At 37.9% G+C, this 27,892-nt stretch overlaps 1 protein-coding gene across 3 annotated transcripts in view; it reads left to right on the forward strand.

Annotated features, from left to right (window-relative positions):
• Window positions 1-181: 181 nt before the first annotated feature.
• LOC134536886 (beta-1,4-galactosyltransferase 7) overlaps window positions 182-27,892 on the forward strand; it is a 42,472-nt gene continuing 14,761 nt past the window's right edge. The window contains exons 1-5 of one of the 3 annotated variants that reach the window (XM_063376946.1): window positions 182-458; window positions 11,308-11,501; window positions 13,422-13,645; window positions 20,880-21,026; window positions 26,829-27,138. In XM_063376946.1, coding sequence (XP_063233016.1) covers window positions 323-458; window positions 11,308-11,501; window positions 13,422-13,645; window positions 20,880-21,026; window positions 26,829-27,138 — 1,011 coding nt within the window. In that variant the 5' untranslated portion in view covers window positions 182-322. Of the gene's footprint in view, window positions 459-10,999; window positions 11,213-11,307; window positions 11,502-13,421; window positions 13,646-20,879; window positions 21,027-26,828; window positions 27,139-27,892 lie in introns of those variants that run through there. The other 2 variants (XM_063376947.1, XM_063376948.1) reach the window with 2 other exon arrangements.

The following is a 27,892-nucleotide window of genomic DNA, read 5'->3' on the forward strand; positions in this document are numbered from 1 at the left end:
ACTTAAAATTGTTATTATGAAAGGCTTTATTATAATAATCTTGGCAACATTGCGCTACTTTTAGGAACTAATAATACTTTATATCTAAAGTTGAGACCACAAGTTGCGCAAATATTATGCCAAATAAAAAAATGTTTTTAGTTGTTTGTGTCTATCTATCTACTGTATATCTATGGAATTGAACGCTTCCACAGGATTGGCTGCGATGTTTCGTTCGGCAAGCAAATGTTTTGCAAAAAAAAATTGAAGAAAAATGGCGAATCTTGATAAGATGTTGATGTGCGGCGTGTCGTGTCACTGTAACCTAAAAAATTTACCGTAAATGTTTAGAGTAATGAAACATTTTTTACAGTCTCGTTATGCAAGCTGGAACCAGGGAATTTTCAAGTTTTTAGTCACATGCATATTCATAACCTTTATTACGGGTTGCTATTTGTCGTTTTTTCCTGTTGTAATAGGTATTTTTATTTTTTGCTAATATATTACAAAATGTAAGGGTAATATTGTCAAGGGCGTTTTTCCGTAAAACAACTATACAACATATACAATTGTTTTTACTTGCAGTTTTTTTTTTCGTTATGGGTTTAAAAGCTTTCTTGTAAAAAAAAAAGTGTTTTGAGCAAAGTTTTTCTTGCTAAGTACAAAAGTACTTAGTCGTCTCTGTAATACCAGCAATAATAATTAAACAAAAAAAAAATTTAAAAATCCGAAAACTTTGTATAGTTACTGGTGATTATTCTGTGAAATAGAGTTATAGGTTTACCGTTTTAATGAATGGTTTGTTAGGTTAGGTACGATTCGGTTAATGTCTAGATTCGTTACTTTTCCGTAAATAAAATAAATTTCGGTAGTTGTGTTTTTCAACACAAATAATATATATTACTATGTAACCCTATAAACAGCATTTCAAAATTTGACTCAAATGACCTACTGACGTTAATAAATTACTTCACGTATTAACGTACTTACTGCAAATAAGTAATGTGATTAATACAGTGCAACTAACTTTGTATCCTGTCTCAAAATAACAATGACATAGTTACCTAAAACTTAAACATTATTTTACAAGTTAAAAAAAATTAACGTTGCTAAAATGAGAAATTTATGTAAAAAATACTTTTTTAATTATTAACAGTTTTCTATAAATATAGTTGGAATTTTGTAACATTGTTTTAAGATTAAATAGAATAATGTTAATAGTGTTGAAAAACATCATTTAGATAAAGCCGTTTACAGTTTACTATTGATGCGAAAGCCGTTAAACTAGAAATTTACTTAGAATTTATGTAGCATAAAATTTGAGAAGCTTTGTAGGTATGTTATGTTAAAAATAGTAAAATCTTGTGATATGTTGGTTAGGTTAGATTTGCTGCACTAAAAAATTTATAACATATGTTTGAACTGTTGATTAGTTTAGGTAGTGCATAGTTACTGTTAAAATTATGTCACAATTTTTTTATTATATTTAACCTAACCAACCTTAAAACAATTTCAAAAAGGTTTTTAACGTTGCTAACACTAACTAATTTGACGCTCACACAATTTCAAATCATTTTTTAATGAATCTAACCAAACCAATCATTTTCATTATTCAATGCCATTTTTAATGTACCTAACATAACCTAACCTAAATACACATTAAAACTGTAAACTACTGGTTGAAGTATCACAACATTACTTGAGGAGACAGAGAAAAGAAGGAAGTCTACTTGCCACAGAGCTTGTTCCCAACTGCACAATTAAAAAAAAAAGTCGAAAAAACTCTATTGGAGAATAATTAGAAAATATGTCATGAAGCAAATAAAACATTTAGAGTTATTATTAGTATTTTTTCTTTTAGAAAATATGCCTTTAGGGGCAACCACACAGGGCCTAGCAGGGTCTTGCGCTGGTTTTTTTATTACTGACCTGCGTAATGCTAAATGTTTATCATTAAATATTTCATTATGTAGCTTAGTGTTCTTATTGTTCCAATTGTTTATACTTTTAACATAGAAATAAATGAGCGAAACCATCGTGAATTTAAGTCCTTGTTTGTCTGGGAAAAAATTTTTTAGTGTACTTATATTTGTGTAATTTTTTTAGAGGGTAAAATCCCAGGACATTTTTTCTCTGGTAGCTGTGCCGGAAATTAGGTATTTTGGCACGTTTTTTTATTTGTATTATAATTTTAATTTTTGGAAATTTTATTTTCTGTATAAATTGGTTACAAAAGGGTGATTTACACTTTGTTAGGCTGGTGTACTCTACTTAGTTAAACTTTGCTGCAGTGGCCCGAGGCACCTTTTCACAGGGGCCAATCTGATATTTTGCAAGGCTAAAAACGACGTTAGCAGCTCAGATGAAATTTCCCCCGCTTGCAGTCACGCCCGGGACCTGTAACATTAATTCCCTGCATGACTAAATTTGCATACAACAGCTCTGGACGAGTGGTTACCACTTATCAGAGCCCAGCACAGAGCACCTCTTCCCGTTATGCATACGTCTTAGCTTCACTCATAGAAAGTCCCATGCCGAGTGGTGTCTTTTAGTCCCATCTCTTACTCCGCCCCCTGAGCGAGTGTCATTGAAAGTTCATGAACACAGTAGGACAAGTGGCCTGAGTCAAGGCTGTTCAGCCACCAGAGCTGTGGTGCAATTTGGAGACACACACAACATCTGACGAGCTCCTTTAGAACTAACCACCTCGTGGCTGATAGAGAAAGGCCACCAGTACTCCCTGGGAACTTGAGATGAGTACTTCCATTCCTTCTCGCAGTTAGGCCGCCAGAGCTCAGCACTGGCTACAGCATAAGGACATAGGCTTCACCATCTCGACCTGGCTAGAGTCGATAGGTGGTTGTTTTCGGAGTTGCTCTCTAGATTGCGCAGTGCTCGCGCGAACTTCGAGTTAACCACTCGGGTTGTGTTTTGTTCTCGCCCCGCCCCTTCGGGTACCTTCGGTACACCCCCCCCCCCCCCCCCCCAACCTTTGTTCCAGGGCTGAACCCTGTTTTTAATTAAGACACTGTCCGCACGCCCCGGTACTTCTGCGCGCGACCTCTTTCTGGCTGGTACACGGTAATCATCGACGCGGGTTGCGGCAGAGATCGTCGCATTATGTAGTCAATATGCTACAAGGGATGAGATCCCTAAATTAGATAGTATTATATAGCCAGCCAGTAGTAGAATTTAGAGTTATATTTTCTGTACTACTTCTTTAATCTAAATTAAATTAAATTATGAAATTATTCTATATCTACCGTGTCGGGATTCGGCCATCCAAGATGTGACACCGTCCGGAGTGATGGCATCAGCCACCCTGCTTTGGTGAGTGTTTTTTCTACTTCGTTAAATTACCCCCCCCCCCCCTCCCCCCTCCCCCACACACCTGTTTTAGGCCTTTTGGGCCAATGTTTTTCGGGACTGTCTGCAAACAGGTCTTATTCACAAGAATGGATTTCTATTGCAGGCAGGGTCCAATAGACCAAGATACTTATCCAAAAGCCCAAGTCCGGGAAACCAACCCCAAGTACCAGTCAGTCCAAGAAACAGTTTAAGATACACTCCTAGAGCCAGCCCCTGAGCTCTGGTAGTTTTTCTCGGGAGTTTTCCCAGCGCTGCTTCCTGCGATGGCCTAGGGACTACCGCCCTGGTCTCCTAAAGCCTATTGCCACCTTTTGATCCATCCCCCACCAAATTGTCAATGATTCGTGTGTGAAAACAAGCTTAAAAGTGTCAGCTTACGGACCGATAGGAAGATGTGAACTTAAGTAACAGGAACTTATAAATTTATATATATGAAGACCAAATAATTTTTTTTTTTCGTTTGGGTAAGGCCTTATGATTGGAACTAAAAGTAAATTCACTGATAGCTTGTCTTTACACATTTATAAAACTTATATAATGTATTTAATTTAATAATTTTTGCTAACATGTAATATGGTTTCGGGCCCGTTTGTAGTTTTCGCAGCACTTAGCAATCTCTCTCTTTTTATATATATATGAGTGATATGTCAATTGAGTTCTACAGTAGAGCACCCCTCAACCGTAATTCCCACAAACGGAACTCCCGATATCCGGAACTAATTTTCCAAAAAAATTAAAACATTACAAAACATTTCCGCACTGGAATGAGGCATTTTTGCTTTTGCCTGACTGTACATGTCTTGTAGGCGTGCGCGCGCAAGTCTGTCAGAGAGCTAATTATAGCCAGTCTTTCCCGCGCATTTCGTAAATACACCGCTGGTTTTCGCGTCATACGTGAATTACTATAAAAATGTTTATGCTATAAGTAGTTTTATTGTTTCACTATGTCAAGTAAACGGAAAATTCCGGCCGGCCCGAGAGTATGAACACAGACTCCCGCTATACACGCTGACACACGTGATAGTGAGTACCTAACATTTACTTCCAACGTGTGATGCTTTTAAATTGTATACAATAATTTAGTGTACAAATATGTATTATGTACATATTTATACGTTAATATATGGTTAAACAGTCTACATTTACATGAATTTCTCTATCTCTGTGTTTTTAAACGAGATGCTTGAAGTGTTATTCTTGTGTATGTGAAATGTAAACTGTGCGTGGCAGTGAGTATACACTCTCCAGGAAGTGTGAATCATTAGCACGTCAACACAGAAGTAACACAACACTGCAGCTGTAGTCCTACTACCTCCCCCGAACTCTCTTCATCATCCTCTTCACTCACGCACGCACCCACCCACAGAGAAAAGAAACACCCCCTTGCCAGCTTGCTAGAATGAAGGTAATTCAACCAGCCCGGAGTTTTATGACCCGGCACGTTTTGAAAACAGTACTTATGTAGATCTACATATTTTTTATTGTATGGTTTTATAACTGTGGAAAATATTTACAGTACAACTTTAGCTATACTTATAAGTTAATATGTGCAGCATGTAATGGCTTTTTTCTTTGACTCCCTACCGCAACTCCCCTTACCCGGAATTTTCCCATAACCGGAATAGACCTCCCACTAATGATTCCGGTTGAGGGATGCTCTACTGTATTTTGAAATTTAATCTTTAACAGGAAAAGAAAATTCTAAGGAATAAACCAAGATGTCTATAGACATGTTTGTAGTATTTCTTTAACAAATAACGATCCTCTTTCCCTGTCCTCTTTTAAGGGGAAAATCTATATCAGTTTGTCTGGCCTTTCGTTGCTCCCTCTGATGGTATATTTACTTTTTTTTTTTTTTGCTCACACACTTTCAGTTCTTAATCAGCCACTTGGGCACTTATATTTTATATAGTAGCATGAGAGTCAGTTACAAAGTGGTAGCAGAGCGTGGTTTAGTTTGCATACACGCGACGGTTATGTCTATGGGCATATCTTGGTGGTTATTTAAAAAAAGAAAAATATCAAATTTTAAATTTTCATTATTTTTGGTCTATCGGTAACCTTATTGTATGAAGAATTGTAAGCTGTCTCTGATGCACATATTTTGCTTTGAAGTTTAAAGTTAAATTTTAGTATGTATTAGAGGCCTTCCAGTGAAGTCGTAACTCAGCGCGTGGCCCTGAGTCCAGCCGGGCGCCTCCCCGCCATCACGGTTGACAGCGGAGCTTATCACGAATTACGTGCCTGCGCACTTGTGCGATCCCTCCCTCCCCGTCCCCTTCGACCGTTCCCCAAGGGCGGTCATTTACCGCCGCAGTCACTTCTGTGCACAAACAGTAGCCCGTCTCAAAGATATTAATTTTCTCTTTCGCTCGCCCTAAAATTATTCACGCTTGGGAAGGCCAGTGTTGTCCCCACATGACTATTGTTCCGTCTCGTGTGGAAGGGCTACTATCTTATCTCCCTCCCCCCCCCCCTCACTATCTTTCACCGTGGCGTAGCCTGTCGGCTCGCGCCACGCGATTAGAAGTACGTCGAGCATACCCTGGTGCCAACAGGCTTCCGTTTATTCTTTTCACACAGTAATAATAATACACTATTTTAAGTCACAAGACACACACTATTACAATACTGCATTAAATTGAGCAGCAGAATTTTGTTTTAATTTAGTAAACTTAAAAATATATAACTTACATATAGTATAAAATAAGATACTTTTTATTAAGATCATGATAAGCTACTTACGTATTCTAAGCATATTAGATTCAAACTTAAATAGGTACATATATTTATAATACATAAAAAAATTAATTTAATAAGGGTCCGTCCATACTTTACTTATTATAAATGGTACCTATACTTTAAAGTAAGATACACGAGTACTCTAATTCATTCGTAAGATTGACAAGCAACGTGAATATACTCAATTATATCTTTTATGTGTTACCACACACTACTAATATTATCATCCATCCATGTGGCTAGCTTTTGTTTAGATTTATTTCGTGATCACCCAACAAGAGGTGCAATCATGCGTGCCTTTAAGGAAAGGTTCCTGAATTAAATTGTTTATATACACGGATTGAATCCCCAATACTTCTTACGCTTGCTGTGAGGTGAGGAATTTATTGTAAGATAGAGTACTATACCTTTTTTTACGTTGAGTTTTCTATAAGCAATTTACCCATTTATCTAAAGCTTGCAAAGTAAAGGATTAATAATATTTTTGTGATTATAATTTTTGAGTAAATCATTTATTAACTTTTATATATATATATATGTATACTTTTTTTGATCTGTATTAATTTCTTTTATAAGGTGGTGTACATATATGTATCTAAAACTGATCACAGTAGCTCGTACATCTCTGTACACAAAATTTGGTTGTTTCTAGCTATCTACCTAAAATTAGTAGTTTGATGTCGATTATTATGATAAGTTGATTTTACAGTATTTTGCAACTGTGACTTCCACTGTGGCATCAAGGTTTAATTTATGTGTTTTTCTAAAATCGAGCTAGGTCACTCTAGACATTGATCAGCAGTGAAGTATGGGCCTTCTGAGCCAACGAGCCACGACCCCGGTCCTCTAGGTGAAACATCCTATGACCATCGAGTGTTCCCTGGTTAGATCCCGAGCACTCATCTTTGGACGACCTATGTTAAAATCCCCTCTCAGGCAGTGTGAACTTTTTTTGCTCGCCATGGAAGGTCCGCAGCGAAATTATAATTAATTTAAAGGTTGTTTTTTTTTAGGATCATAATATATCATGTTACGATTTTACTTATAGTTTTTTTAATAGATTAAATTTGAGTGCAAGGATAATGATTAATTAAAATTATATAATAACTAAAATATAATAAATTCAGTCAATTTTCTATAATTTAAACCTTTTTACATTATTCATTATTTACCGAAATTCGTTGATCTTTCGGGTTTCGAACCCGAACTAACCCAGGGGTAAAATTCCCTCTTAGGTGTCTATGCTCCAGCCGGTTGGACTGATCAACCTTCAGAGTCTGAACATTGATCCTAAGTGAGTTAATAAATGTAGGTATCCGGGACTGAGGTTCACTTCGCCTTTCAGGCAAGAAATAAATTTATTATCTTTCATCTGATCCGTCTTGTGGACAGACAGAAAAAATCATGTACAGGGGTTATATTCCTATTTAGTTTGTAAGTTACAGAGCTATCACGCTCATATACAGAGTTACCATACCCATTTACAGGGGTCACAATCCCCATTTGCCACTGAGTTTCCCAGGACACAGTTCCCTCAGTGCTTTTCGGCCTCCCTCATTGCCCTCATTTTGTGTTCCTATACAATATCCAATATCTGAGATCAACAGGATGAATTTAATTTCATTAATATAGCAACAAAATAAATAGTCGTAAGCATACAGGTACTTTAATTTAATTTTTTTTACTATTAAATAATTTTAAGGATTTATTTTAAATTTAATTAAAACAGGGTTTTAAATGGACCTATTTAATTATAAACGTGGTTTTATACCTATAAGGTGTTACAGTCAAAGGTCATGGAATTAATTCTGCCTTTATTATAAGTAGTAGAATACAGGCGAACCTGGTTACTGTCTTACTAAAGAGTATAAGTGTAGTTTTTTTGTTTTCCTCTATGCTAGGCATTCAAGCGGGGAGTATGTGCATAGCTACCAACCATTACGGATTGTCCATAATTATTACGGTCTAGTGACATATATTACTGAATTACGGGTCGGTAAGAAAGTATTACGGATTTTTTTTTACAAAAACCACAAAAATCCGTTCACGTGATATTTGTTTACTATAGAACGATATCGCTGACGCTGTGAGTACAATAGTTATCGCTGTCAATGTCTTGCAATATTAGCGCTGTTGCGGCGATTTTTTCAAGCAGTCTTGGCGTCCTTTTCATGTTAACTGTAAACATGGCCGTTATGTTTGGATTGCTGAGAATCACGTATTCTGCAACGTCTGTAATAGTGATTTTTCGGTTGCCCACGGAGGTAGAGACGACTGCCGAAGACATTTTGAATGCAAGAAACACCGAGATTATGCGAAAGTGAAATCAAACAATAAATCAATTTCGTCTTTTTTGTAAACAGTGACGATATGGATGTTACGAATACAGAGTTGTTGTTCACTTCATTTCTAGTTGAGCATAATATCCCATTATCGGTCTCCGACCACGCAGGTAATTTATTTAGGGCTATGTTTCCTGATTCAAAGATTGCGCATAAATATGGTTGTGCTAGAAGCAAGACGAATGCATTGGTTCAGCACATGGCAAGTGAATCAAAAAGAGAAATTGTTTCTATTTTGCAGCAGGTGCCGTTCTCGTTGGTAACTGATGGAAGTACTGATTCCAATTCTGTGAAGCTGTACCCTTTGGTTGTTTTGTTTTTCAATCCAGCTCGAAGTCAGGTATCTGTTGTACTTTTGTCGGTTTTGGAAACTAGTGACAACACTGGGTTAGGAATTTTTTCAGTTATCAATAAAGAGCTCTCTTCTCTCAGAATTCCATGGGAAAACTGCATTGCATTTGCTTCAGATAATGCAAACACAATGACAGGTGAAACAAAAGGAGTAATATCCTTTGTAAAAGAACACCACCCTGCAGTTGTAATGCAGTGCTGTTCATGCCATTTAGTACATTTGGCAGCTCAGAAGGCATCCTCACATCTGTTAGTAAATGTTGAAAACTTCTTAGTGCAACTATTTTATTACTTAGGAAAAAGCTCTAAGCGGAAGAATACTTTGAAGGTGTACCAAGAAATTTGTGGGATGAAAAGTCACAAAATTTTGAAGTATATAAGTACATGTTTGCTTTCTTTGCTTGATTGTATTACTTGGGTTGTAGACCAGTGGGAAGCTTTACAAATGTTGTTCTGTCATGGTCCTCTTCTGAAAGTGGATTCAACAAATAAACAAACAGCATTCAATGTTGAGGTCATTAATGCAGGATCCTGTCACAAAGCTGTACTGTTATTTTTTGGAGTCTGTTCTCCTAGTTTTTAATTCTGTTAATGTGTGTTTACTGCAGGAAGCCTCTGTCATACACATCTTGAGAAGAAAGTACCTTTTACCTGGAGACCGTCCATATATATATATATATATATATATATATATATATATATATATATATATATATATATATATATATATATATATATATATGAGATATGTCCATTGAGTGCTATTCTGAAATTTAATCTTAAACAGGAAAAGGAAATTCTAAGGAATAAACTAAGATGCCTACAGGCATGTTTGTAGTATTTCTTTAATAAATAACGATGATCTTTCCCTTTCCTGTTTTAAGGGGCCCGCCTCGTCAGGGGTGTATGTGTGTTAGTGAGGCGGGATGATAAGCGCGACGGTTGCTGGTGCTTCTAGCGCGGTATAGCCTCTAAGCGCAAGGCTTTGAATTGACGCGTAGTCTTCTAATCGTCACAGGATAACTGTGAAATTTTAGCGGTGACCGCAACATTATATGGCCGATAAATGAAGATAAAGGTGTAATGCAAGTCCCTTAAGTGCTTTCAAGAATCTGTACTGTTTGTTTTACGCCTAAAAATTAAAACATGCGTTTTAGCCATTTTAACTCTTCTAGAAATACAGTTTAAAAACATGATCCAAAATTAAAAGTACTTTTCGGGCCTCAGCGAACTCTTAAATGCTTTTTGTAAACATACCCCACTCGGATATCTTGAGTAGTTTTGAAATCGCGTTGTTTTTACTGAAGCTCTGCGCACCTTCTGTGTGACCAGGTAGGCGGAGCCCTTAAGGGGAAAATCTAAATTAGTTTGTCTGGCCTCTCGTTGCTCCCTCTGATGGTATATTTACTTAGTTTTTTTTTGCTCACACACTTCCAGTTCTTAATCAGTCACTTGAGCACTTATATTTTATATAGTAGCACGAGAGTCAGTTACATAGCTATTATTTATTTTCTAGATCCTTCTGCAAAGCTCCTTTCTAAAAATTAGGGCCCTGATAAAGTAAATGGTCCCTGCTAAGTCGATAGCGGCCACTGGCTCTCCTTCAGAAATATTATGTAGGCTTCCTAACCTAAAAAACCATTAAAACTAAACTAGGTACTGGTAAACTACTTGCAGCATTACAACACCCTTCACACAATAGCTGTCAGTAACTTTAGAAAATACGTAACTTATTCATACCATTTTAAGATTTTTAGGGAAAAAAAAATTTTCCACAGGTCTTAACTTGTCTGTCGTCACCGGCTTCTCTCTTAGTGCTGACCTCTGTCAGGCCAAGCCCTGTCGCAGTCAGGAACAACTCCTCACCACTTCCTGACCGCCCCACGCCTTGTCTACATACACACTCATCTACGTAATGCCACTCTCACACTATTGCAGTTATAGCTCAGCCACAAGCAATTGGTAACATACTGAAATAGTTTTGTGGGCCTATTGCTGGATATTGTTCACTTTGAAAATTCAGTATTATTTCAGAGCTTACAAATCATTTTGCTCCAATATACTCTACTGTACTATACTGTTCACATCTTCAACTCGTTCCTTTGCTTTTACCCATTTTTTCCTCAAACCTTCACATTTTTAAGTCAGTTTGAATGAAGAATGAATTTATGTTGGTTAGATTCTGTTCAAAATGGTTTGAAACTAATTGAAAACTTTTCCTCCCCCTAATTTTAATTAATATAGCAATGTAAAATGTTGGAAAATATAAAACACTCCACCCAAACCATTCAGTATTACTGTGCATGGGCCTATGTAGGTTCTTTCAGAAGCAGTATAATATGAAACAATGTTTAAACTGGAAAGATTAAAATAGTCTGTTTACTATCAAGCACAACGTATTGGTAATTGCAGACGGTGAAACATGATGGGTGTGTGTTGTACGCTTAAAGCACTTGGTGAATTTGCCTCATTGTCTTCTTCTTAGTACTTCCATTTAGTTGTTCTTTTTTTTTTTTTGTTACAGATGACTGTAACTGTAAGAATAATAACCGTGAAAAGGAGACTGCTAAACAAGAGGAGGTGTTCTCGTCCCAGCACAAACTGGCGGTTCTGGTTCCGTTTCGAGACCGCTTTGACGAGCTGCTGGAATTCGTGCCGCACATCCACAACTTCTTGAAACGGCAGGGCATAAATCATCAAATTTACGTACTCAACCAGGTGAGTTTGTGTGTGTGTGTGTGTAGGGGGAGCATACACCCTGTACTCCGAACAGTATTCATTGGAGGCAGTTTCGGGGATGATACGGCATAGTGGAACATCATGAAAGTTATTAAACAGCTGTTTTGTACAACTAATTGATAAAGGGTTTCATCAGGAGAGTCTGTGTTCAGTTTGTGAAGGTGCGATGCACCACTTTACATTGCAGTGAAAGGTCTTGAATCTGGCATGTTCATCACCACAGCCGTGCCACGTTGGTGATTTTGCTGGATTATTGAATGTCAGTATAGTTTTTGTGTAAATTGTAAAGAAAAATTCAACTACAGTACAATAATATTTAAAATGTTTTAATACCCAACTAAAAAAATTAAACAGGCTTCATTAATATCTTTAAAAATTTCTTAGTTTATCTGTAATTGAATAGGGGGCCCTTAAAATAATTCCTTAAATTTCACAAAGAATCCTTTAAAACTCTTTAATAAAGACTGATAGCATGCATGCAAGTGATGGATAAATGTCGGTATTTTAACGTTCTTTTATTTTCGACTTGGCAGAAAACAATACTTTGTACATTCACATTACAATTGGTGAATTTTGGGCTACGTGATTAGATTTTATAAATAAAAAACAATTAAATTAGTTCTTTTTTGTATCTCACCTTTGAACAGAAAACTTGTGTTTTACTGTCTTTCTTTTAACTTATAAAGTAATAATGTGTTATCAAATTAGGGCTTCAAATTTCAGATAGGTACTATGCTTGGGTTAGATATGTGTTCCTGAGGTAATTATTGACAATTGGTGTGTATCTGTAACAATTGAATTAATCAAGGAAATTATTATTATTTTTGATTGACTATATTCTTGAGGGATTTTTTTATATCACAAATAGTTTTCTACGTCGTGATAGTGGCGATGAAGTTAAGGGATCCATAATACTCTCAGATAATTATGATAACAAGAGACGAACTGTTTGCATGAAATACGTTACACAAGTCCGCGGTGCCACCTGCACCTTTTACACTAACACAATATAATACGTGGTAAGCTTGGACAGAGGGCCCCTGTGGGTATGAGTCCTGCAGTATCACTATGTCCCAATTGAAGTTAATGACGAATAAGTATAGTTTGCACGTTGAGCCCGGAGGCAGTCCTGCGCGGGCAGGTCTGCAGGGACCGAGGAGGGAACCGCGTGATGTGCCCCTTCAACTGCAAGATGCCCCCTGTCCCGGCGCGCAAGGATCGTAAAAATGCAATCGAGAGAAACTGCCGACTTGATGGGCCAAGCAGAGTGGAGGTCGGCATGGAGCTAAAGAAATGGTTCTATAAGACTTACGGCTATTGCAGCTAAGATGGAAGATGGCGTCGAGGTGATGTTAGCTCCGCAGTGAACGAGCGCAGCTGGCTTCCGCGCTGAGGGAGCGACGACTGAGCTCGTTCTGCGTTTCACCGCGCTGCGCGGACTGCTTTTTGGCGCGCGAAGTGCGCGGGAAACGAGAGACGGTCCAGGCCGATTGCGTGAATGAAAGTGCACGGTTAATAACAAATGATTTAACTAAAGAATTATCTGACACTACAAAACTTGTTACAAATACGTCCAATAAATAAATAAATAAATAGATTTATGTATGTCCGGCAATCGATATACAGCGGATGCACCCAACAGTGCCACATGAGAGTTGGCGCGGGCGGCTATCGCTAAATCGACCACGGAGCCGTTCTTTCCACTGCACTTCACACGTTCGTAGCACTGCACCCGCCAGAAGTGAGGGGGGGGGGGGGGGGGGATGGCACAGCCCTGGAGGAACGGCAACGGGTGACAACGGCGTAAGCGACTGGAGGTGACATCAATGCCTTTTCAATGCGGTGCTGTATAAGTTCCAAGAACCGCCCTGCAGTTAACCGTTGTCTGCTGTGTTGCAGGTGGACAACTACAGGTTCAACAGGGCGTCCCTCATAAACGTCGGTTTCCGTATCTCGCAGCAGGACTGTGACTACATGGCGATGCACGATGTGGACTTGCTGCCGCTGAACCCCGAGCTGTCGTACGCGTACCCGGGGAGCGGCCCCTTCCACGTCGCCTCGCCGGAGCTCCATCCCCGCTACCACTACCCTACCTTCGTTGGAGGCATTCTGCTCCTCACGAGGTAACACGGCATGAGGGGGCAGGGCCGGTGCAAGGTAAATTGGCGTCCTAGGCGAAAAACCTAAATGCCCCCCCCCCTCCCCCCGGCCCCCAAAATTTTTTTTCCCTTGCCTCAAAATACATCGCATAAGCCTAAGATTTCGTCAACAATCAAATGTAAGAAGGCTTGTGTTTTTTTCTTTTTACTTAGTACAAATCATCATAAACAGGTCACCGTGGACTTTAAATAATTACTTATATCAATATAAACATTCCAAACTGTTACAAAAATCCATTTCCATCTAGTTTCAATAATTGTTAAACATATTATATGAGCTGTTATGTGTCGTGCTGCGCCGCCCCCGGCTACTTGGCGCCCTAGGCGGTTGCCTAGTTCGCCTATACTGACGCGCCGGCCCTGGTAGGGGGAGTGCCAGAGTGGGAAGCGGGGTAGTGGTTGTGGGTTGCAAGTCGTAGCAACATGTCGTTGCTCTTTAAGTAACACATGGCGAGGGTCCGGTACTATTCTTGGCGTCTGCTGGTGACATCGCAGCTCGTTCATCAGGCTGCAGGTAGTCGTCACTGATGTCAGGAGTTTCTGGTGTTATGTTTATTACAGATGCAATTGGGGTAGCTGGGGTCCTAACCATCTTTGAGTTGGCAGGCAGAGTTCTTAGCCAGTTTTTGAATAAAGAATATATGCTTATCAAGTATGTGAGGCTATAGTACTAGTGACGTATGGTAGGGAGTCCCACATTTAAATTTAAATAATTAGTTTCCCAGAAGGTGCAAAATTTAAATTCAAAAATTATTTACCAGAAAGCTCCATCTTCAGTAGCAGCTGTTGGTGCTAGTGTGCTGGTGCTAGTGAAATCCATTGGTGGTGCCACATTTAAATTCAAAATAAACTACTAAAGGGCACCACATTTCAATATCAAAATCAAAAATATCTGAGCACTGCTAGGAGGCATTCCTTAACATGCACAGAGTGCACAAGGAAAGCCTTTAATGCGCTACAACCCCTACAATCTTGGATTATAAAAGGCACCATATTGTATGGATAGGTGTAGTCATGATGCACCTAAGGACTCGTTTCTTTATGTGTTTGAGATCTCCACATGAGGCACATAAGAAATTTTACATGACCTAAATGTTATGTATCTTTATATTACATATTCTGTTAGTGGTAGCTCTTGTTTTAGGCAAACTGTTTTCTGTTAGTATAATTTGTAGTAATATAGTTTTAGCTCTGGGTTACAGGCATACATTTTTCTGTTAAGTATAACATATAGTAATAAGTAAAAGTGGTAGCTCTTGCTTATATAAATCCTTTTTTGTATTATAGTGGAGAATAAGGGAATTTTTTTTAATAGCATAGCTCACCTCTACTTTGTTTGTTAAAGAATAAAAATATTTAGTATAGTTAATAAGTTGTAGTAATATTTATTTAAAAAAGCACACATTATAGTGTCATATTAAACACTGAATATTTCCTCAAACGTCAAGCCAGCCTCATTGCCCAAAAATGCGGGTGTGCTGGAAAAGACGTTAACTCCGTGGCTCACAACTCGTGCAACTAACTTAGCTTCGGATAGTAAGATACAGAGCATTGAAACAAATAATTGCATATTCCACGCCCAATATAGTGTAACTTAGGCCTCACTGCTATGAACTGTGCAAACCAGCAATAAAACATGTTAAAATCACTTGTGGTTGACAAGTTTTCATGAACCAGACAAAAGTAACTTACACAGAGGCCTCTTCCACCTGCACATAGTATTGGTACTACAAGTGGCACGTTGCCACTTCTAGCAACAATCATCCATGAAAGTTTTTTTTTTACTCAAGACTGGAGACAGACAGTAAGGAATTATTATGATATCTTACTGCTAAAAGCGTACCATTCTTGTTGGTCAACCCATAACCTAATTTGAGCCAAAAAAATAAACAAAAACTAACCTACCCTAAACAAAAAAATAATAATATGCAAATCTTTTGTTTTCTTTGCCCAAATTGCTGTCATTGTCTGCAAGGGCGCAGCCAGGGGGATTAGGGTTTCAAACCCCCCCTCCCTTAGCACCAAATCTTTAATTAATTTCTTATTCCACACTAAAAAAAATTCATATTAAAATTAATACAATTTTTACCATTACAATATTTAAATTTAAGTACCGAAAACTGCTAAAATAGCACTATTTTACACCTTAAAATCCAAATTTTCCCGGGTGAGGACCCCCAGACTTCCCGCTTTAATACGGGGGGGGGCATGCTTCTTAACACCCCCCATACACAAACCCTGGCTACGCCACTAATTATCTGACAATACTAATTTGCCCACCCCTCACCACGCCTCTTCTTCGTCAGGAGCCACTTCAGCAGGTTACCTCGAGGCCTCGACACGTACCAGCATTGCCATGTAATAGTACTGGATAAACACAGCCTGTTCCCTGGTCCAGATGTGCTGCAGCCACGTCGACAGCAGATGCCTCGGAGCTGTTCCCTGGCATCCTCCAGTTCTCTGTCACGTCGGTAGATCTTTGCTGTAATGAACTGCGTAATCTCCTCCACAGAAACATTGATTGCTGCTGCCATGGTGACAAAACAGGAGCAGAATGATTTTGTGTGTATGCGCGCAGCAACTTCATGCTTCCGCACCCTCGAGAAAAAATCATTGATCCTTGGAGGGTGCGGGAAGTCATTCGTCCCAACCTCTCACGCTTGACCCTTGAACATGTATGCAGCAGCCCTCCATAAAATAAAGTAGCCCCCCCTCCCCCTCCCCCTTTTTTTTCCAACCTCTTGCCATTGCCAGCCGTGGGCACACTAGACATCTAGACATGGTGAACTTACATTAAATCTAGGACCTTCTTTTTCAACATTATTTCTGGATACCCAAGTTTTTATCATTTCAGGGAATTCAATCCAGATCACAACATTGTAAACTGTTGTTAGAAGAGAATTGTTCGTGACCTTTTCAGGACTCTTGACAATGGTTGTGTGGAATCTTAACATTTTTTGTTCATATAATAGAAAATAGCTCTGAATTCTGGTGAAATATTTGAGAGTATTGCTGTCCGCCTGACGTAGGTAACTAACCGCCTATACTTCCTATACCCCTTTTGCACGTCATGTGATGCAGTCACAATAGCCCCTTTAGGTCGCTAAATTATTATTATTATTATTTTTTCCAGATAACATAGTTTTCAATTTAACTTTCGTCCCAAGGTAATTGTTCTAACATCCTAGTGAAAGAGTATTGGCTGAGACTCAGCCTGTCGTATGTATTTGACTACAGTGCTAGGCAAATCACACTTTTGTGCTAGACCATTTTTTAGTAGAGTCAAATTTTGTTCTGAATTATCAGTCAATACATTAAGTGCATGTGTGCTAGGAATGTAATTCTTGGTCGTTGCATATGCATATACTTCAGGTGATAATTACTAGCGCCAGACAAACTCGGAGGCCCCGCCTAAGGTGAAACAGAATATCCTACATATAATTTTTTTCCCCTCTCATTGCTGCCTGCTATCATAACTATTGTTCTGGCAGATTTGCTTGTATAAAGATAACATGGCCATGACTGTATATGTGATCTGCGAGTATTGCATAACTTAGGTTTCCAGACAATGTGTAATTTTCATCATACTATCAGGGTAAACTCGGTAATTATAAAAGTCAACGAAACGTAACCAGGCCCCTCTGTTGTCGGGGCTCTGAGGAGTGACCCACTGCCCCCCCCCCCCCCCACCCCTTACCAATCTTACCCTCTTGATGATCCTGTGACCAAAACAATGAAACCATTCTATTATTGACTTTTTAAGTTCCATTGTTGTTTTCAGTTGTTTTTTGTGTCAAATTGTCTGCGTAGTTTGAGCTGAAAAGTTTGGTGTTTGTGATATACCTATATGCAATGGGTTGAATGGAATCGACCTCTATAATCCGAATCTAGGTTTCAAAAGTCAAAAATTAATGCTTCTTCATAACACGTTGTTTGTTTCTGAGATTGTTAGCTACATTTTAAATGAGTAATTCTTGATGATTTTACAGTATTTTAAATTATGCTAAACTATACCAACAACCCTTTTACAATATTATGTTATTATATTTATACCTAAGTTGACCATTTGATAAAGTAATAAACTACTTGAAGTATCACAATGCCATCTCGCAGAATGATTTTAAAACATGCCAGGAAATTAAGAAGAAGTATTTTTCAAGGTTTGCTTCCTCCTCCCCCCACTGAAACAAGGCTTTTCATTAGAATTACCGATTGTTTTTCCAAAATAAAACAGTATTGGGTTTCAGAAACTATCTCAAAAAATATACATAAGATCATGTCCATAACTTTCTTTAATCCAGCCAAAAAATTTAAAAAAAGTTACTTACTTTTTGTGTTGTATTATTTAAATCCATGGTTGGTACTAAATGAAGCAGTACCCCCAACTATCTTTTGGCATAAACGTGCAGAACCTACACAATGTGTACTGTTCTAGATGTTGTAATAACTAAAGTATACATGAAAACTTGGGAACAAGGCTAATATTATGTTAAACACTTTGTAACATGTCTTCACATACCATTAATAATTATTTCTTGGACTAACCTATAAGGTTTCTTAAATGTTTATGTGAAAACAAATGAGAAGATAGTTTAATACCGTATTATTTTTTCCAATTTTGTTTGAACATTTACCGGGAAACCAAGTTTTTCTCCTTTTGAAAAACAAAATTTTTGTGTCACGTTAAGTAATGAAATAAATATGCATAAAACCAGGTATGAGTATAAAAAGTGATGCTGCTTATATCGCGCATGCAGCATTCATAAATCAAAATTTATGGGCTCTGTAGTTAAAAATACGTTCGAGATATATTGAAGTATTTTGTTATTCAAATTTGTTTCCTGTGGTAAAGATTTATGATCTTCCGCATTAGGTTTTCAGAAATGGCATCGATCAACTCGCATAAACAGCTGTGTTCTGCACCAAAATTTGTTATAAAAAAATAAAAAAAAAAAAGTTAAGAAATTCTGGGTAAGACTTTAAGAACAGCATAATTTTGTAATTTTCTGCACTACACCATATTTTTTGGGTCCCAAAATATGGCAACCTATACATTTATATTTGTTTCATGAACTATGTTTTCCAAAAATTACATGTTATGTATGTATTTAATTTTTCTTTATACATATATGTTAAAAGAATAATATTTTGGGGGAAAGGTGTTAGCATGAGTACAAAAATAACATAAAAATAAGCCTAGTAAACTTTTGCCAGTGTTGAATTTTTTTAATTTACTATTATGACTCCAATTTTTTTTAAAATATTTTTCCTTGAATTCTGGAGATTCTGTGGGATTTGAAGATTTGACCAGCCCATTACACACACACACACACACGCGCGCGCGCACCGTATTTACTCGCATATAGGTCGCACCCATAATTTGAGGTCTTGAATTTGGTATTTAACATTCCCCCCATATAGGTCACACCGGTAATTTAATGACGCGAACGGCTCGCGCCCCGGCACGAAAGAGTTAACGTTACTGTAAAACTCCGCTACTACGAGATTTGATAATGGCGTGATAAATTGTTGTAACAAGTAATCATAATAACCGATTATAGAAAATTGAAGTCAATTTAGATTCCTGACTTCTTAAAATATCTTAATTGTAGACTATAACTCGAAAACAGTGCTTTGTATTGAAAAAATACACAGAATAAAAGTTGTAGTAAATTTAACTACGAATAAAAAAGGCCTGTTATGATTTTTTATATCTACAGCGGTTTTCGTTATGGGTTCCGATAAATACTCACGCTAAGTGAATTCACGTCACGCGAGTTCGGCTATGCTAGCCGGCTGGTTGTTATTTTCGTTCAAAACGTGGCGAAGGAACTTGTGGATCAGGTAGAAAATATTCGGCTATAAACGAAAGATATAAGAACAATGCTATCCTGAAATGCTGTGACATGTTTTTGGAGTAGATAATCACAGCGACAGACGGACAGGATGCGCTCGGACAGGATGCGCTCCCGCCCTTGCCGTCAGCGATGTTTACTTTGACAGCTCAAGCAATTATCTTTTCCACGACCCTTCACAGCGTAAAAAAAAAGAAGAAAAAAACACGTTCGAATGCAGATGGAAAAGTAACTATGCAGTAAAATAAATATATTTACGGCCCTGCTAAATTTTTCTATTCAATAAAATTCGAGGTATTAGTGATTTTTCAGCAGAAACTGCTGTGTGACTAATAAAAAAATTGTATCATAATAACTTAAACTTATAAAGTATTTATTAACGGCGAAGGACGTATAAGCCCATAAATATATTTATTTTACCGAGAATGGACTATACAACCTGGCTTTTGCCGCACGCGGTGTGAGAGGGGAGGAGGATGCTGACAGTTTCTCACGCAGAAGGTTGAAATAAGGGAGGGAATGTGTTGGAATGTGTTGAAATGTTAGTTGGAAAAGGGGGAGAGGGTGTTTTTACTTGGTTTGTGGCTCTGGGAGGGATGAGCCTTGAAGAATTAGCAGGGGATGGGAGAGGTAAAAGTCACGTCACGTATGACGTCAAACCGCCGCTACCGCCAGCCTGGCCGGACGAGTTTCGTATGCTCTCGCAGAAGCTACCACAGTGGCTTTTCGTGCGGGCGGGTAAAATAACATGACAGCTGAGACGGCTTTTCGTGCGATAGTGGACGCGCCAAGCTCGGCTAGACACTGCCGCGTGGACAGTCTAGAGGGGTGGTATCTATTTTTAGCCGTCTTTTGTATGCCTGCCTGCTTACAGTACAGCTCTCGCCAAGATAAACGTGAACACATAGCGCCCAACAAAGTGTAACAGACTTGTTTTTCAGCCGATTTTACTCAAATTTTCGACTTTCTCTGCTCAAATTTTTGACTTTCTCTGCTCAAATTTTTCACGGTTTCTCAAAAAACGGTCGTATAAATGGAATTGATGCATCAGAGGGAGGTTGCATCGTCGGGATTCTACTGTATTGCAAAAAAAAATTCCTCAAAATTTTTTTCTTCACATATAGGTCGCACTTCATTTTCCCCCATCAAATCGGGTAAACTTGCCGCAAACTATATGTGAGTAAATACGGTGTGTGTGTATGTCTATATATATGTGTGTGTGTGTGCGTGTGTGTATATATATATATATATATATATATATATATATAGACATACACACACATATATATGCAATATTTATAATATATTAATGCACCTGGATGTTTTCTTGTTGTGTGTTTCAGAGAACACTTTGAGAGAGTGAATGGGATGAGTAACAAATACTGGGGCTGGGGGTTGGAAGACGACGAGTTTTATGTTCGCCTGAAGGAAGCCAAACTGAATATCTCCAGGCCTGCCAACATCACCACGACCAAAGAAAACACTTTCAAGTAAGTATTTTGTGAATTTTTGATATCAGATTTTTTTACGTCTTATAGCTATAGGCAAAATTTTATGGTCTTTGCTTGATTAAAAGAAGATCCCGTTTTTTATCATTGCTGTTTCTGAACGCGAGTCAATGAGTGACGTCTTTTGAAACATATTTTTTGCTTTTAAGGTTGTCGACCTTGGCACAAAATGATTTAACTTTTGATTAAATGATTCATTTTATGAACCTCTAACTTGAAAACTTTACTGGTGGACTGTTCCTGGTTTCCTGCCATACTAGATCAATTTTTTTTAGGTGGTGATCTAAATATGTTTTCTTGATCAGACTGTGCTAGATCTAAAGATAAAACATTGTTTTGGGGTAAGAGGAACTCCTGGAAGTCCGAATGATCTAAAAGTGAAGATATAATATTGCTAACACACAAATCAGACAATGAGAAACAAGAGTATGTTCGTGTAAACAGAGAACCGCGCACGCACACTTCCGTCCGCTATGAACACACGGCCGTTTCATTAAGTTACAAATGTTGTGTCTTTGAACACTAGACATTTCTCTACCCTGAAAACAGCATTTCCAAATTCCTTCTGGTTTCTGCGAAATCACCATTCGTAGGTTACAATAGGTAGCCTTTGCTGTGATGCACTTGTCACCATGTTAGGGTTTATTAACGTAGCCAAGACAGTTTTTCACGAGCGATTGGCCTGGTTGTTGTTGCCGCTCTACTGTTAACTTCATACTAAATGCAACTTTATCCTGTCGTCCAGAGATCCTTAAGGCGCGTTTCCACTGAGGCACAAAGCGACAGGCGACATTTTGTAGGAAAGTCAACATGTTTCCCGTTGTTTCTACTAGAACCCTTACGACTGCAGTTGCTTTTGGTAGGCGACATGTTGCCTGTTGCCTGCCTGTTAACACTACTTTCTACAAATACATGCAGTTGTTTGTCAAAATGGAAGAAACTATAGCAGCATCTGCATTTTTTTCCATTGGTGAAGAGAGATATTCTTAGATGGTACACCTTTTCAAAATCATTTCTTATTAGAACTGTAATATATATTACTTATATCAATAAAATTATTTTTTTTTGTAACTCAGAAATGTTGACAGTGCCTCCATAGGAATACAAAATGTTATGCCGAAGCCCTATTATGTAAACAATGCAGTACATGCATTTTTAAATTTTATTTTAGGTTATTTAATCTCAAAATGATGTTCAACATTTATTTAAATGTACTTCATATGTATTTAGATAGGCATTAGTACTGTAAATTAATTTTAATGAGAGTAATGTCTTGATTAAAATACAGTGGAACCTCGTTATTACGAGTACGGGACACTATGAGATCGTTGAGACCTTCGTTGTTATGACAGTTTTGTAATGCACCGTCAGTTTGACTACGTAAATCATACTAAATTAAACCGGTTATTACGAGCGCCTCCTTGTTGGCACTTTCTTAAGTATGAGTGATTTGAATGACATCAAAAAAGGGAAAAACACCATGGGGTCAGGGGAGAAAGGACTGGTGACAAACAACATGCACTCTCTCTTTCCCTCCCTCCCTCCCTCCCTCCCTCTCTTGATGGAGCCAGTTGCTTCCCCTCCAAAGTCAGTGGAGGGGTGAATCTAAAAATAGACCAGCCAACACCCTCCCTTTCTACCTTGGCTCTTTTTTTTTTCCACAGCTTCACATACTTTCCCTCCGCGACCTTGAACGGAGCTGGTCTTTGTATCGGGCCATTTCATTCGCGATTAAATCAAAAACAGTTGTAGATACAAAAAATTCCATAGAGGCAATTTCTGTTCGTAATTTAATTTGCTACAACTTTTATTCGACCCGTTTTTTCACTATAGTGCACCATTTTCAAGTTACAGTGTGAAATTTACTGTTTGGACGGTTCAGAATCTAACTTAACTTTAATTTTTTATATTCGGTTATTACGAGTACATGTTACGAGTATTATTCCCGCCGTTGTCAACTCTCATAGTAGCGAGGTTCCACTATACTCTCTCATGAAAAAATGTATGTGATTAGCACTTTTGATTAGCTCTCTAATGTTTTACTGGAACGAATGAGTGTGTTGCTTTGAGGGATGGGTGTTCAGTATTTGTCTAGATAGTCGTGATGAAAAATTTTTTTTTACATTCTTTTAACAGTTTTTTCGATTATCCATGGACTCCTTGCCAGTCATTACCTCGGATAATCGGGAGTCTATTGTATATTCATTACAATGACTTTTTTTTATTTGTAATAATTTGTCATCATTTTGCAAAATGGAAAAGTAACTTAAGTTTAATTAATTTCACTTGAATCAAACCTGTTTTTTTTTTCCAGTAAAGCAGGCAATTCTTTTGGTTTATCATCACCAATATATTTTTTTAAATTTATAAAATAAATTTATGAAAATATTAAGTTGTGATAAAAAATTCATATATTTAGAAAGGAAAAATTATTTTAGAAGAAAGAATAAAGTTGTCCACGTGCCTCAAAAATTCACATAGCAGGCTGCATGTGGGCAGCAGGCTGCAGACTACTGTTATAGAAAGAAACATGTGAACCAAATTAGCAGTTTGTAGCACCACCAGAAGATTGTTGGTAATGCTAGGTTTTCCGATTACAAATTGTTAAAGGTTTACGTAGCAACTTCTTCTCCTATTAAATTGCACATGCACACACTTGTTATATTAATTTCAGCTGCTTCGCACCTAAACGAAGCTGCCATTTCTTTCACAGAGTTAAGTTTTAAATTATTGTTTTGTATTATGGGAGCTGAACATCACACAGCATTGTTAACTGTCCATATTATCCAATAAAAGCTACCGTATTTTCCTTGGAGCATCCATGTTGCTTCTACATGTCGCCTGCTTTCAGACCTGGGTGGGAAGCTGGCGACATGTGGCAAGCTACAGTATCCTCAGGAAGAGTGTCACTTGCATTGTGTGACATCTGTTGAGCCAACTGTGTAAATATGCAAACACTCTGGGCTTGTCTACAGTGTCGTATTCCTCACGTTGCCTCGGTGGGAACTCGCCTTTAGAAGTGCATTGTAGCTGAGGCTGTTTTCGAAAAGACAGGGATGTTAAATGTCAGTAAGTTTCTGCTGGGGTCAAGTAGGGATGTGCGAAAGTGACTTTATCCACACGAAATGAAAGTGAAAGAAAATTTATCAAGTTTCGCGAAAGTGAAACGAAAATGAATTTTTCTATGAGATAAATATATTCTTAACGAAAGTTAAACAAAATTTTTTAATTAACAAAGAAAAAAGTGCCCCAAAATTTGCTCTTCAGTAATAAATTCTATTACATAAATCATTTTGGTACCTTTTGATATATATATAAATATTACTATTTAATATAATCAACATCCGCCCTAGACCACACAACACAGCCCCATGTCACTCGTAAATTTCAAGAATCAATTCAGATCTTTCAGCGCACAGACTATTTCCTTTACAGTCGTAATGTCGCAGTCTATGATAATATATTTATCACGTGCATGGTACTGATGAAAAAATACGTGAATACTGCGGAATGGCCGCCATCTTGCACCACTGTCACACATGGCTAGATCAGGAAGCTGTAGACCAGGCAAGGGACATGGTCAAAACAAAACATAACAAATGGTTGCTGCCAAGTGGTCATTACATGCAGTGACTTGTTGACCTTTTTGTCTAATTGGCTGTATATTATGAGGATTTTATATGCCAGTCAGAGTATGTAAAATTTAAATAAAGCAGACGACAATGTTTTTGTTTGGCTGTGCGCGAATAAAAGTAGGTACGTTCTTTGTTTATGTGTATACGGTAAATACTAAATAGTGTACTAACAGTTCTGGAATGTATGTTTTACAAATATAGTACCTACACTACTGTTTGAAAGCAAATGAATCAGGTAATTTTTCAAATATTGCATGATTTTGTTTTGATACCTAGGCCTACTGTAATCACGGTTGAATTTTTTTTCTTTATCTGCCATGTTTGTTCAAATTATGATTTTACCGTATTTTCATTAATGTGAGTTTTTTTCATCACCACGTAAATTAATATTAATGGAAATCTTTTTTCTAATTAATGTCTTTATATGATTTGCATATGTTATTACATTATTAGTAATAACAAGCAAATCATATAAAGACATTACAGTAGAATCTCAGTGCTAAGTACTTACAGGTACCTCAAGTTTTTGTACTTAGTACTGAAACATGCATACATATCTTTACAAAGAAAAAAAAATAGCTACAGGAGAGCCGCAATGCCATATGTATTCGCAACTGCGACTTGCTTTTTTCCCCTTGTCTAGTTCTCTGAGTATATCCACTTTTTCCTTAAGCGTGAATTGCTTTCGTTTCTTTTTATCTCCAGGATCATTCATATTGTAGCACAAATACAATGCGGTGTCTAAATAACGTAACCTGAAAATAAACTCAACAATAACAATAAACAATCCCGGCACAGACATCAAACAGTATTTTTAGCGTAGCGTAACACTTTTATCTAAATAATTAATACTTCTCTCAAACCTCCGTCTTTCGATGTATCGAATGGTGTTGTGTTGCTCACGTCGCATACTACGTACGGTATAATCTATGGTTGTGCGCGCAACTGTTTGTTAACTTTGTTTTGAGAATTTAGAGGTTAGAAAATACGTTGCGGTGGTATTTGTGTATCTTTGTTCTACTACATTAATCATTTAGCTGGAAATTTATTTACCAGTTTAAGTAAATTTTGGTGTAGTAATGCCACGCTACTAGTAGAATTTATACGTTATAGTGAAAATATGATACTTTAAACTGAAACCGTTTTGCATGGCGAATATACGATTTTTGGCGGGGACTTAAAAAAAATTCGTTAAGTGAAATATACTTTATAATAAGGTACGTTATTGTACCGGTATTCTACTGTACATTTTTATTAAATTACGAGTTCTTTTTCAACTAGAACAAACGAACTTCGGTAAGCTATTGAACTTTCGTTTGGCTCGAAATATTTCGCTAAAAACGAACTTCGACAGATGAAATTCTTACCGAAATCGAAAATGAAAGTAGCAAAATTTCGATTTCGGTATCGGTATACCGAACATTTGCACAACCCTAGGGTCAAGACTGATTTCCACCCTACTTAGGCACAATAAGGGTTTGGAAAATGTTTAATTTTTAGACACATCACATAGTTAAAATTTTAGTTGGTGTCTACTGAAAGTAATATTGCTGGAAGTATAGTGTGAGTGTCGTATGGATGGACAGCAGTGCGAAGGGTGATGGGAGTTGCATGATTAAAGCCAGCTGGGATCATAGTGGGTGCTGACTGTGCCATGGGCCTCTCTGGTAAATAAATTTAGGGGGGAGGGGGACATGGGATGTAAATATATTTGCAGAATGGAAGTAAAAAATTATCCAAATAGAATGCATTGTATGTAATGTAATGATAATAATAGCAACCGTGCAATGATTATAATGTAATGTTGAATGAAGAATCGTGTAGAATGTTTTGGGACAAGAGAATTCACACTTGGGAAAAATAGCACACGAAATACAATTCCGAGAGACGGAAACAAAACATTATTTTTTTTTAATTAAAGATATTCATCCTGAGAATCGTAGAAACTTGAAAAATAAGGAAAAATGAAAAAAAAAAAAAAGAAAAAAAAACCTTGAGTGCTATTCTGTGTTCCCCTCCGCAAGGAATTTTTGGAGGGGACATGCCCCCCCCCCCCCCCCCCCCCCCCCCCGCCGCCGCCAGAGAGGCCCATGGACTGCACTGTCTCGGTGCTGTGATGGATCCTTGTACGTGTCTCCTCACAAGTCAGTTGTGTGGCGCCTGGTCGCAGGCACTTGCACAACCGAGCCCGACGCAAGCGGGACACTGCCAAGTGCCACGCCCAGCGTGAGGCGACGCGCCGCAGGGACCGGCAGACCGGCCTGTCGAGCGTTGCGTACCGGGTGGAAGGCGCGCACGCGGTGGTCATAGACGGCGCGCCCGCGACCGTGGTGGGCGTGGCGCTGCGGTGCGATCGCCAGCTCACGCCGTGGTGCGAGTGCATCGAGGCTGCGAAGCCCACCGGCACGGCGGCGCCGGCGGCAGCAGCGACGGCGTCACTGCTGAGAGTAGGCCGAGAGGTTGGTGCATTTGGTGGGTTGTGATTGTTTGTGCGAAATGTTTCCGAATTCTGGCACTGGCCAGCAAGTGGTTCTATGGAAGAAAAAAAAATTCAAACATATTTACACTGTCTTTAATAAAAAGTAAATATATCTGAAATACCAGGTTAGAAACCAGTTACAGTAAAATCTCGTTATAAAGTACATCAATAATGCCCCAAATTTTATACTTGGTAATGAAAGTACTTTATTCTGAAAGTCTGTATATTTACCTTTAAAACATAGTATTTTCGAGTTTTTTAAATAAAGTAGTAGGGGATCAAATGTTGCATTAGCTCGGAAGCAAATATTTGTAAAACAACAAGAATTAAAAAAAAAATTAGTTAACTTCATACAGTAGCCTAAATTCTAGGCCTGCGTGTACAAAATTTATATCTGTCAAACACAAAATGACAAATGGGTTAAACTATTTTGTAGATATGTGCATTTATTGGGACAGAATTCCCTTGTTATCTCCTAGGCGAAGTCTCTTGCGACCAGCAGATAAAGATAAATGTTCATACATTTTAATAACTTTTTAGCGATCTTTTATTAATGTTGACAGTGTAGTGAGCACCAAACCAAATGACCATGCCACATCTACATTTCTCCTTCAATGTGAACTGCTTGAATTTCTTTTTATCTTTCTGGCCACCATCCTGATTAAAATATTCAATCAACAATATTGTTTGCCTCGCGCCACGTCAAACGTAAACAAACCTCGCATCCATAGATA

The sequence above is a fragment of the Bacillus rossius genome, chromosome 11 (genome assembly GCF_032445375.1).
Source record: "Bacillus rossius redtenbacheri isolate Brsri chromosome 11, Brsri_v3, whole genome shotgun sequence".
Taxonomy (NCBI): domain Eukaryota; kingdom Metazoa; phylum Arthropoda; class Insecta; order Phasmatodea; family Bacillidae; genus Bacillus; species Bacillus rossius.